A 12,676-nucleotide genomic window follows, 5' to 3' on the forward strand; every position below is an offset into this window, starting at 1 on the left:
AAAAAAAAAAAAAAAGAAAAGAAAAAAGAAAAAAAAACAACAAAAAAAAGAAAAGGCATTGCTCTTATAGGTCCAGTTGTAAAAGAAACACATTTGGAGGGTGGGATCGCGGGTGGGCTAGGGTTAGAGCAAGGGTATTGACAAGAGTTTAAGTGTTAGTCCCAATGTTGAAACAAGTGGCATTTTTTAAAAAGAATTTGGTTGCATTTTTACATAACACTGCCATGAATAACCTAAGGGAAGTGTTGAATGGTGTTGGCCAGGGCATAAAAAGATAAATATGCATTTTACTAAACTACCTCAGGCATTTAGTACCTCAATGAGAAATTGTTCCTTTTTTGCTTTTTTTTTTTTGGTATTTTGTATACTTTATAAAGCTAATAGTTCTTGAGCATTTTATTTTTTTAAAAAAAATTAAAATTTGATCAGCCACCAGCCAGGAGTACTACAGACTTATCGGGGAAAAAATATAGTAGAGCACTTCTAGCTGCTGGCTGATGGGAGTAAGGTGGGTAAAAAAAACATAGCCTCAGATTTTCTGAGGGCTTCAACACCATCATTTGTTTAAAAAAAAAAAAATTCAGTGAATGTTCAAAAGATAGTGAATGATGCCAACATTCTGATAGCAGCAATGCCGTTTAGTTTTCTTTTAAGATGGGATGAAAAAGTTTGTGACGGTACTTTTTTGGGAACAGGACAAGGAAGTGATGGCAAGAGGCTGGGGTTGGGGGAAAAATTTAGAAGGCTGCAAGAGGCTGAATTTTTTTTGTGCTACTTGATTGAATGCATGAACCCTTTGTGCCTTTGACCATCACTACCTAATAATGCTACATTTAACCATTTGCAGCCCATTTGGACTTTGCCATTTTGTTCAAAGAGCAAGCTTCATCTTCAGTTTGATAGAACACTTGATCTGCTAGAGCGTATTTGAGGCCACGAGGGTCTCTGCTGTCTGCAGATCACATCATACTGCTTTCAGTTACCACGATGGGGGAAGGTCAAACAGTGTTTGATCACATTGAAAGATAATGAAAGGCTAAGTTTACATATCCAGCCGCTGTTATGGGCCACACTAAGCCACTTTGAAGGTTTTAAAAACTATTACAAGAAACAAACAAACAAACAAAACAACAACCTCTCTAGCCTGGCTTATAATAGATGCAGCAGGATTTATGCACGTTCTGCAACCAACCATTAGAGATGAAAAAAAAATGTCAAAAGGCAGGGATAACAGGAAAGTTACCAAATTTTTTAATTTCCGAATGTAATTTGAATGATGATTGTGGTAATAGTGACACATTCAAGTTTCTACAATAAACTTCAGTCTACCTCAGTTTAAGAAAAAAAAAAATATGTGGCAACACATGGTGCATAAAGACTGCTGTGTGTGTGTGTGTGCGCGTGCGCGCCTGTATGTGTGTGGTCGACAGAGCCATGCTATTACCTCTGAACCTTTTTTTGTGATGTTTTTTGTGCATGAGATGATCAGAATCACCATGCTGCACTGATTTGAGGGGCACAACGAGCAAAAACATTTGTTTCATCATTTTGTTATCTACCTCTTAGGTTCATGTTGAAATAGAGGCATTACTACATAGACTAGATAATTTTCCCAAAGATCATTGTTGTACAGATTAGATAATTTTGAAAATGGTCTGAAGTGTTTTTCCTGCATCTCTTCTTTACTAATTGGTTTAAAAACCACAAACTTATGTTGTAGTTTTAGCAAAGAAAAATGAGTTTCTTTTCCTTTTTTGACAGTGACCTTCATCTAGCCTTTAGGATAACTTTTTTTTCTTACAATGAATTTAAAATTACTGAAGTATGAAAAGTCATAGCATTTTAATTTTTGTTGAGGCTTAAGTCAGTCTGATGTTCCTTTCTTAACATTTGAGAAGGATTTGACTTCATTATTTTCCATAAAAATTACTTTACAAATAGGCGCTGCATTTACATCTGCTGATTTAAATACTGTCATCTCTTAAATTTCTAGACTTAGTATGGTAAATCATGTTTTTCTTTTCAATTGAGACTTGGTAATTTGGAGTATTTGGGAATAGCTAGAAAGTAAATACTGTAAATGATTTCAATATCCACAAAGTATGGATCATTCTTCATCTGTAATGTGCCCCCCAATGCAGCTCCACTTGCCAGATGCCTCTGAATGGAATAAAGAGTTTAACTCCTATCATCAGATAAAGTTGTGTGGTGTTTTTTTAAACTAATGAGGCATAGAGACAGACTGTTCTAAGTATTTGTGATGCTTTGATCAAGTTGGTTTTCTGTCCATAATAATAACTGGATAAGGATGAACAGTCCCCCACAGGTATTCCATAGCTGTTAGGCCATCCACCAGCCAGGTTACGACGTTTGCACAACAAGCAGCGACTTCTGCAGCTTGTAATTCATCTCCCTCTCATATAACAATGCTATACAGTCCGTAGTGCAACCTATAGTTCATGATTTCAGCCTTATGCAGATCATTTAGGCCGGTTTGCTGTGGAAGGGATGTGTATTCAACAGTCCTGACCCAGGGCAAACGTGAAGAAATCTTTAACAAGGTTTGAAGCAAGATATGAATAGTAGTTAAACTTTTTTTGGGGGGGAGGCTGCTTTTTACCTAGTCTTTACTTTGGTGCTGTCAGTGTGATGAAGCTGTGTAATGAACGTGGCCCTAGAAGCTTGGATAGGCAGAACCAGTCACACTAGCAAGCAAATGTGATGGCAACCTGTATCTTGCTCCTACCACCACCACCACCCAAACACACACCAATTGCCAGTGAGGCGGTATTGCCTCTCTCTTTAGATCCTTGTTAACATTATTTGGAATAGAAATGAGACTAGATGTTTAACTGAATGCTTTAGAGTGAGAGGGAAGGGTTTGGGTGGAAAACCAAACTTGTTTTCCAAACTCTTGCACTCTCCCACTTGTCTTCACAGTTCATTTACTGGGACCAACCAGCAGAAAGAGAAGAAATCATGTCTGTAGAAGACACTGCATAGGGTATTGCATTTTACAGGGAACTCTAAGCTCATTTTTCATGCCAATATTGAGCTATCTTCTCAGAACTGGCATCCCTGCCATTTGAGCAACATAAGAAGTTAAGCCTTCCTCTGTATTGCTGGTGCATTTGTGACAGCTAAACCTCTGACTGTTTTAAGCATTTGCTTAACCATGATGCTTTTATTTGCTTCTAACTTTCCAAAGCTTTTATTCCTAAGCTGCAATTTCAAAGGCATGCGCTCTTTGTATTAGTTTCCATTAAGTGAAGCATGTACGCTGTGCAGGACAGCATGGTCTCAACATGGTACTAGGGCACAGGATCTTTAAACGAACATGAAAAATTGTGGAGTAAGCACTCAAGCTGGGCTGTAACAGAGATGTTAGCTCGACTGATGAATGCAAACAGTGCTTGATAACGAAGTTACTCAAATGCAGTGCAGGAAATTGGTGAAATGATGACAAAAGTTTCACCTTGATAGTTGTTTCTCCTGTTTATCCCATCATCAAGGGATCCTACACAGAGCCAAACCTGCATGTACCTCTGTACAGGATGAATCTATAGACACATTGGACAAGCTGCTCAGTATTTGTATTTTACACAGAAATCACCGGATTGGTAGAACTGAAACATTCCCAAATGTTTTCCTTCCAAATGGGGTTTAATGTTGCATGGTACTGATCATTCAGACTGTCTTTGTTAATTCCTAGGTCCCAGCTTTTAAGAGCGTCAGCCCAAAGGCTCACCAAGTCAGGCAGGTAACCTGGCTGCTTCTGTTAAATGGGGGATGAGGAAGTTCTTTTCCTCTGCTAGCAGTTCTGATTATTTAATAGCAACCAGTGGATGTTCTATATAAGCCTTTTTCACAATGTGCTTTCGCAGTAAATTCAGTTATACTTTTTTGTTTATTTTACTGGGTTTTGTCTCCTCAGTTAATTTGATATTTTTTTTTTCCCCCCCTTGGGGGTGGGCGTGGGGGGTCTTGTCTTACAGACTATTACCCCTTTCCAGCTGAAAGAGTCCTAGTCTGTTCACACGGAAGCTGTTCCTTATCTCCTACCGTTCTTTTCCGGGCGCTCCTTTTGTTACTGTGCTCTCTGAGGCAGGATACTGTATGCGGTTCATATAATGGTGTAATGTTTGCTGAACCTGAGTAAGGTTCATCTAATATCACTTACCTTCAGCAGCAGCAGTAAAAGGCAAATGGTTTCAGGGAATGATCCAAAGTTACTCCTACGTATCTCTCCTAGGAGGAAATGCCTGATTTAGAATCCATCACTCTGTAAGACAGCCAAGGTTATCCTTCCCCCATGTGGATTACTTATTGCCAAGTATCATGAAGCATTTTGAAAATCTTTCTTTACAGTCAGATTTACCACCAATACCTTTATTTTGTGGGCAAAGATGTTTTATCTGCATAGTTTAACTACATTTAATAAATGCTCCTTGCTTAATTTGTAGAACTATCTGCTGCCTCATGTCAAGGAGCAGGTGAACTCAGGGGCAGTTATTCCTGAAAGAACAGAGGCTAGACACAGCAAGAAAACATGACCAGTCTGAAATGAGGGAGGTTTTTTGTTTTTAAAAACAAAACAAAAGACACACATGCACCCTTCCTCCTAAACAACACAACCATGTAAGCAAAAACCAAGGTCATGTTCTTTGAGCATTCCAAACAGCAGCTGCTCTGCAGGGAAGAGATGCAGAGAAAGCTTCAAGTAGTTTGTGGAGCTATGGGGGAAAAAGGTCATTGCCCTCAGGGTTCCTGCTTCCTGAGGCATGGCAGAGCAAGCTCCTGTAGTGGAGAGAAGCATCTTGTTTTATATAGACAAATTTTATTACCATCTTGAAGCTCTTCTAACTGGTTATTAGACCATGCAGCACTCAAAGAACACACTGCGCAATGACTTCTGAAGATGGTGAACAGTCCATTAGCAGCAAGTAATGCTCAGCGACTAAGGGCTTCCTTTAGAACTACTTTCACCCACTCTGAAGGAGCTGAAGGTTTACACTGCCATAGCATGTTGCCTCAGTGCCCTTTTCCAGAAACTAGGTGAGAGGACAGCTAGGAGAGGGGCCAACTGCACACTTAGAATGAGCTGCACGTTTTAACATGAAGACAAGGAATTTAAGCTCTTTGGGTTTTTTTTTTATTAAAAACAGATTGGCCTTGCTGAAAAACTGACTTACTGTTCTGTTAACTGAAGACACATCTATTTGTCATTGCTGCTCTTCGCTTTTATGCGCTCAGTAACACCAGTCTGTTTTCTCCTTCAATTCAGAGCATGACTTGCTTCGTCGTGACCAGAAGCAAATGGCTTAATACAAGAAGCCTCATGTAAACTGTACTATTTCCCGTAGTTTTTCCTTGCAGCACTCAAGTCTTTTTTGCACTGCTGCTACAGGCAGGACTTTCAAAGATACCAGAAAAACAATTACTGTAGAGGCTGAGCATGAGTTTTAGGGTAAGTAGCTTAAGCAGCTGTCTTTGCCCCACTCTTCTTACTGCAAACTCCATTGAGACAGTGACTCACCCAGGAAGCTCCCTTATGATAGGATTCCTCCTTTGACATTTTATGTTTAGACTCGATCTTAAGTGTCTTTTCCAACCTAAATGATTCTAATGATTCTATGAACATTTTTGTAGCTTGTTTAGAACTTTACCTAGGCACATCCAATAAATACACTGTTTTGTACTTATCAACTGTAGTGACTGGTAAGTCAGTAATCAAGACCGTATGTCTCTCTCAGATCTGTGAAGGCACACTCATTTCTCTTTCCACTCAGCAGCTGCATTAAGTTCTTGTCTCAAGATGATCACTGCTGTTAGGAGTCAGTCCAAATATAAAGTCTTCTGGCAGTGACTGTGGAGTCATCTGTGCCAACTGATCATCATAGGAACCGAGCGTCCATAGCTTCTCTAATTCGTAAGCCTCTCGCGTCTCTGGCAGCATGAAATGCATCACTATGCTACCTGCACAGAAGAGAAATTCACAATAAATTAACGTGAACTGTAAAGCACTACTACACTTCCACGAAGTCTTCAACCCCCATTCTGGCTAGATGTAACAGGTCAGCTGATGGCAGTCTCTTCTTAAGTCGCTGATTCCAGTTCTTTTAAACAGAGTTAGGAATTGGTCAGTCCTTCAAAAGACTCCAAGACTACAGCCACGAGAATGAGAGGGACAAATCTCTGCTTTAAATTAAAACACTATCACAAGATTCCAGACCAAAGAACTTACGACTTCTAGGGGAAAGAAGGAAGTAAGCTGAAAGAAATTTTACTTGAAAGAGTCCCCTCCCTAAGGTTAGAGATGGATTTTCAGCTTTCCTATATTACCAGCAACATTCAGCTACAGCCAAGCAATTTTCCTTAGGTGCGTTGCTCACACTTCTCGGGTGGTTTTTATAATGAAACAGGTCCAAACTTTAACATAAAAAGGTTTTTCTTACAGGTTTTCATTAATTCTGCGCAAACAATAGTAGAGAACATTAATTCCAGTGTACTTCTAATGCACTTTTTTCTAGTTATGCCCTTAAATTTCAATTGGTTTTCAGTTATAACTAAATATCAAAATCATTGACAGTAAAGTAACCAAGGCTTAACATCATTGGCTGCAGTGCTCGTCACCCACCTGTGCACCCTTTTAAGCCAAAACACAAAGTTAGAGGGTGAGAATCTACAGCTAGCAGTGAAGGAGAAATGCTTTCTGAATGCAAAGTCTTTTATATTTGTGTAGAGAGTTTCACACTTGTAGAATAAATATTTAAACTCAATTTTTTAGGACTGAGGTTTTACCCCGTGTCCTGGTATGATCTGGACAGTGGAAAAGTCTGTTCAAAAGTTCACTACCAGGGCAGCATACAAAGAGCCTCCACCCCCTCAGACAGGGATTATAAAAACCTGAGAAAATTGACTGAAGTAGCTTTTCTCTTTCCACTACTGTTATCTTCAATTTATTGAGACCTGTTTTAGCCACTGAAGAGTAGCTACTGCTTTCTTCTCAGTGCCAATGATCTTTAGTGAAAATTTATTTAGTATTTCAATGAGTTCAAGCAACAACAACTCAATTCCAAAACAGCAGAGTATTGTGAACTCTCCACGGCAACGAGGTTCATGGTGAGATGCTTCCTTCAACAAAGAGCTCAGGCAGAACTTCCTATTTGTCAGATTCACAAATATTTACCAAAATCAATGCACAGCCAGTCATCCGTCTCTTTCCCTTCAATCTGAGTATGAGGATCACTTTCTTCTTTGTGATGCTTGTACTGAGAGAGAAGCAATGGCAGAAAATTAAATACTTTTCATTTACTTAAAAGCACTCAAACCTAACAGATAAGCTGGACTTTGCTGAGTTGTCTAGAGTTGTTTTAAATCTGAAATGGCTTAGATTACTCAATGTTGGTTATGGAGTTTGCACAAAAAAGAATAACATACACTTGCAGCAGTGGAAAATAAGTACAATGGGATTTAGTATCAAATTTGGATGCTCAGAATTCCCGTACAGTTATCCATGAATTTTATAGGTGTCCATTTTTATCAAGGTGAATATTGAATACAATTGCTTAGCATTAGTCTTTCAGTTCTAGGTTCCCTGTAACTGCCATTACCACTTTTCTTTCCTTTCAGTTACCTTTCATTGTTGTTTTACATTGGCTAGTTAAGGATGCAGAAATGGAGATGCCAAACTTATCCTCTTCTCAGATGGGGGGGGTGGGGAGAAAACAGGTTTCAACCCATGCCATGAGGAAGGCATTTAAATAAGCCTCCTGCCTCTTGAGAGCACACTCTCAAGACTCATTGCAAGATGGGGGGAAAACACGACCGGCACACAGGTTTCCAAGCTACGAAGCACTGTGAGAGAGGGGAGAGGGTAGCTCGAAGCTGGACTGCAAAAGCTCAGCTAGGGCAAGGTACTTGGTTCCCTATGCAACACAGTAGCTTTCGCAGATGCCAGCTTGAGAGGCCCAGCTCTCCCCACCTGATACATAAAGCACCTAAGCACCCACCAAAGCTGAAGAAATTTGACAACTAGAGGCTTAAGTACTGTCTCTTTCGGATCTGGCCATAACCTACTCATTTCTTTTCAAAAAGCAACAATAGAAAAAAAATGGGATGAAGTCAGCTGCGTCTTCACAGAGCTCCTTTATTCAAATTTCTACCTTATTTCTAGCTGATGCAGCCAATCAAAAAAAAATATGGAAACCTTTTTCAACCTAAAATTAAAAAAACCCCAAAAAATCACAGCTTCACCACAAGGCCACAAGGAAACAGTGAAACTGCATGGCTCTGCCATGAAAGACAAAATACAAAATAACAAGTTGTAACAGCATGGCTGGCTAGCAAATGAGTCCTACTTCACTGGGAAAGCAATTATCACAAAATGCAACTGCTCCTCATCGTTCCCATGCAATGCTAGCTGCTGGACAATGGCCCCAGTTTGCAAACCAGAATGGAGAACTTTCAAAATGTAATTCAGAACTAGTTCTACCTTTCTTTAAGATAGCTTGTGAGATATCCTCAAAAGCAGGTTATTGTCAAAGACTCTCTGAAAGTCTGCTTAAAATAACTAAAGAGCACTGCGTGCACTGCCATCAGCTGTGTAACAGAGGTTGGAAAGGCTGATCTCCACTACAAGTTTCCTTCAGCCTTGTCTTTAAAGGCTGTGTAATAGTGAACAGATTATAATAAAGCCAAGTGTTAGTTTCTTCCTCTAACATGAAACCAGATGGGAAGGGATAAGCAGTAGTTGAGACTGCCATTTACAAACTACTGGAAGAAAAGCGGGAAGACCTCATGCTACACATGAGCACCTCTGCATTTCAGTGTGAGTAAATCATGCATTACCGTAACGTTTTAGATACTGCAATGGTAAAGCTAGCCAGCTGCCTAGCAGCACTCCCGAGCACCTGCTCTGCTTTACATCTTAAGCTTCAGCTTAAGCTTCAGCTTACTTTTTGCCTAGAAAACTTTCAATGGCAGGCAAGCTCAGCCACTCCTGAGTACTTGGCCAGGCTTCCCGGTTTCTCAGGGTGCCCAGGAGGACGCCACGTCTCCCCAGAGGCTTTGCCCTTGCAGAAGAGCTGCTCTTACAGCCACCAGAGGGAGCAGCCAGTTGTAGCAGAGGCATGTATTTGCAGGGTGGGTGGCATTCACTGATCTCTCCTGGCCTGGGGGAGATGGAGAGCTGTTGATTTAAGACCAGCAAGTTATGCAAGCAATAGAGTACATATTAAGCACTTTAAATTTAGTATATTCAAATCACACTAATACAACTTCTAGCTTGAGGCAAAATTTTAGTTTGCAAAGATGCATCAGTTCCTGCAGAGAACACAAGAACCTCCCCTCACCCACTCAGAAAGGCACTGAAAAGCAATAACATCTCCCCCTCTCTCCTTCCCCCCTTCAAGTTTCATAGCTGAAACCAATGGGACTGGAAGGAAGAAAGTACAACCAAGAGCCAAAGGAAAAATGGGGTCAGTAAGGGAAAGAAAGCACGTGAAGAGAAGGCAAGCTACAGGTTAAGAGTACACTGTGCTTTGTAACACAGCTGGCTTTTTTTCTGGATGTAAAGTTTCTCCCTCCCTGAGCCTGGTCCTTATTCCTAAACTCTACCTGTATTTTTATTCTGACCTCTATTTTTGTACTGAAAAGCTCACACTCTGCCAAAACCAAACAGTGCAAGATTTCTCTGCAGGATGGCTGCTGCTGCTTCTCGTTTCCTCCTCTACATGCACAGTTATGGTGACTATTAACTAGCAGTTTGCTTTAGTAAGCCCATGAGGGGATCCTGTGCCTCATAACATCCCGTCTTTTTTCCACCCTTAAGATACACCTGAGAACCTGGAAATTTTACGGATTAGGGTTTGAGAACAGTCAGATTAAGCTATTTTGAATGAGTGGGAAGAGCTACAAAGCTTGCTGGATGGCAGACAAAAGTGGACACAGGTCGTCATCACCATTTCACATCACTCTTGTTCTAACCGCCAAACTATGCTAGTGTCATCACTGTTCTAAATACAGAGAGGTCTGGTTTTAAAATATATTCTCCACATTTTGAATAGTACTGATAAAGGAAAAAAGTACAGTTAGTTGCTAGATGTATTCAGGACTAAATGACATAAAGATAATTAGTTTCATCTTGCCTGGTACACTCCTGTATGTGCAATCCTGGGGAAATTCCTTTCACAACATAAAACCATTCCCCAAAACCCAGAGAGTGCAGCGGGAACTGTCTTACCATTTTCAGCATGTAATGTGCCATTGCATGGAGATGTCGTGTTGAAGATCCACTCACAATTATAAAATAATTACAGTATTTTATTTCTGGAGGTAGCTGGATGACACAGATATCTTTAGCATTTTCTTGCCTTAGCAGAGCTACAACAAAGTCAATGTTGAACTTTGGAAGAACAGTATCTGGAACAGACAGAAAAAAAGAATACAGTGGCAATTTATGTTTTTAATTGCAAAAATCAACCACTTAAGAAGACATAAAATGGCACTGAACTGAATTATAGCTTAAGCTAGCCACTCACTATGGAATTTGGTTTGATACTGACAATGCAACATGAACTGCAGATTTTTAAAAACCATTTTTAAAACCATGAAAGTTGAGAATTAAGCACTCTTCTGGTAAATAACACTCTATCACTAGCAAACATCAAAGTTTCTTTCAGCTTACTTATTTCTTGTTGTTAGTACTTAAGAGGCAATGCTATCATCAGATATTTGTCAATTAAGATGAATGAAACCTAAGTACTTCAACAGACATTATTTAAACAACAGACAAAAATATTTCAGAACAACGCTTTCTGACAGGCCTATGATAATACATGGTGATGAAATTACTCTAAAATTTCAAGTAGATGAAATCAATATATTGAAAATGGAGCTGATGTGATGGCAGTGTGAAGGTACTTTTTGAGTAAAGCCACTACTTTTTCTTTTTCCCTAGCCTGTTCTGTCACAGACGATTATGATATTGTAGACAAAGATTTAGTCCTTCAACAGTTTAAGCAAGCCAGCTTAGAAGCTAGTAAATTAGTGCAACTACCTTCTGTTCACACCATGAAATCAGTTTATTTCTAATCTGCCCTAATTAGGTAAATGCAACTTGTGTGCATACTTAAGGCATAATTTGAATCTGTCAGCAATGCATGCCTGCCACTATAAAATGAATGTTAGTGCAGACCGAGCATCAGCACAAAGCCAAGCTTTATATTTACCAATATAAAGAAAAAGCCAAACAAAAGAACAATAGCTACACATACTTATAGGCATGAATGGGGATATGAAATTGGATCAGATCTCTGTAAATGAAAGCTTTTGAGCTTAGGGACTCATGCACTCTTTCAACTTTTGCTGTGGTCACACATGCAGAAAATTAGCAGTGGCCACAGCTCCTCCACATGCAGCGGTTACAAAAGTTAAATATTTGCCTGGTAGCCACATGTGAAGTCTCTAGTGCCTCCTTAGAGAACCGAATGGTCTAAACAACCCCAGGCACACCCTGCCACACTGAACGTCATGGTCAGATCTAGACTAGAGAAGATTTGCGGAACAGCTACAACAACAAACCAGCTCTGTACAAACAATGCTTATACCCATAACCAGCCATCGTGCTACCAAAACTGTTACCTACACAGGGAAATTTCTTTGTGAGTGTACATCAGAGAAACACACTCCAACTCAGCACCACTATTCTCACAGAAGTTCATGTATGTATCTACACACACGCTCACTCTGCGCTAGCCACCGACTCCTCACTTTACAGCAGGACTTCGGAGGCGACGATGGTTCAGCACAAACGCCGTGACCCTGAGGCCTGCGGTCTCAGCCGAGATAAAGGCAATTCCATCCCACTACGCACCCCTAGGATCCTCCCGCAGCTGCAGAATGAGATCTCATGCAGTTACTTTCTTCCCGAGGCGTTAATTTCGCTAAGGGCACCATTTCAGAGAGCTGGAGAGCGCAGAGCAGAGCCAAGGGCCTTCGAGTCAGCGGCCTCCTTGACGTGCCGCCTCACGACCACGCTTGGGCCTGCCAGGCCAGCGCCTTACCTCGCGCGGAGGCCGCGATGCCGTTATTAGCCAGCGTTTCACGCCCGCGGAGGTACCAACTTTGAGGGCGCTTGAGCCGTGCCTGACTAGCAGGAGAGGGCCTGCTCGACACACAGGTTCCCTCACACGCTGTGAGGCCGCGGGCCTGCGGGAGCCCTCTGAGAACACCTCGAGAACGACTAAGCTTAACAATCATGAAAGAACCAGAGCGAAGTACCAAGCGGGAAGTCAAAAGGACAACGACCGGTGTCGCGCACCGAGAGGACCCGCTGGTTTACCCCGGTAGCTCGGGCCTCCCGGCTAGGCCGCCCTTCGCTGGGCCCTACCTGCCGACCGGCGCCGCTCCGCCACCGCCCCCAGCGCCCCGGCTCCGCCGCCTCCCGCGCCCCGCGCCGCCGCGCAGCCCCCGCGGGGTGCCCCGGCCACCCGAGGGGGCAGCTCCGGCCGGGGAGCGCCCCCCACGGCGGCGGAGACAGGCCGCAGCAGCCGGCGCCCGGCCAACACCGCCCGCCACATGCCCGCCGCCGCGCTCCGACACCGCGGCCCGCCCCCCACCCCGGGCTGCCGCCCAGCGATTGGCCAGCGGCGGAGACGCCCCTCTCACCCCACTG

The 12,676-nt window shown here is 42.0% G+C and overlaps 1 protein-coding gene across 1 annotated transcript; it reads right to left on the bottom strand.

Annotated features, from left to right (window-relative positions):
* Positions 1-4,368: 4,368 nt before the first annotated feature.
* Positions 4,369-12,581, bottom strand: MALSU1 (mitochondrial assembly of ribosomal large subunit 1). The gene is made up of 4 exons (XM_075143590.1): positions 12,392-12,581; positions 10,244-10,422; positions 7,190-7,271; positions 4,369-5,976 (listed from the first exon to the last, which is right to left on the bottom strand). Exons 1-4 carry the CDS (start codon positions 12,579-12,581, stop codon positions 5,798-5,800), a joined length of 630 nt encoding a protein of 209 aa, XP_074999691.1. The 3' UTR covers positions 4,369-5,797.
* Positions 12,582-12,676: the final 95 nt, after the last annotated feature.

Source organism: Calonectris borealis, chromosome 2 (assembly GCF_964195595.1).
Source record: "Calonectris borealis chromosome 2, bCalBor7.hap1.2, whole genome shotgun sequence".
Taxonomy (NCBI): domain Eukaryota; kingdom Metazoa; phylum Chordata; class Aves; order Procellariiformes; family Procellariidae; genus Calonectris; species Calonectris borealis.

Bases quoted from the DNA above. Each gene is read 5' to 3' on its own strand.
- MALSU1 (XM_075143590.1), bottom strand. From the start codon at position 12,581: ATGTGGCGGGCGGTGTTGGCCGGGCGCCGGCTGCTGCGGCCTGTCTCC. The intron at 10,423-12,391 runs GTAGGGCCCAGC...TGTCTGTTCCAG, and splicing joins GGAGCGGCGCCGGTCGGCAG to ATACTGTTCTTCCAAAGTTC. The intron at 5,977-7,189 runs GTAAATATTTGT...TCTTCTGTGCAG, and splicing joins CTGGCTGTGCATTGATTTTG to GTAGCATAGTGATGCATTTC.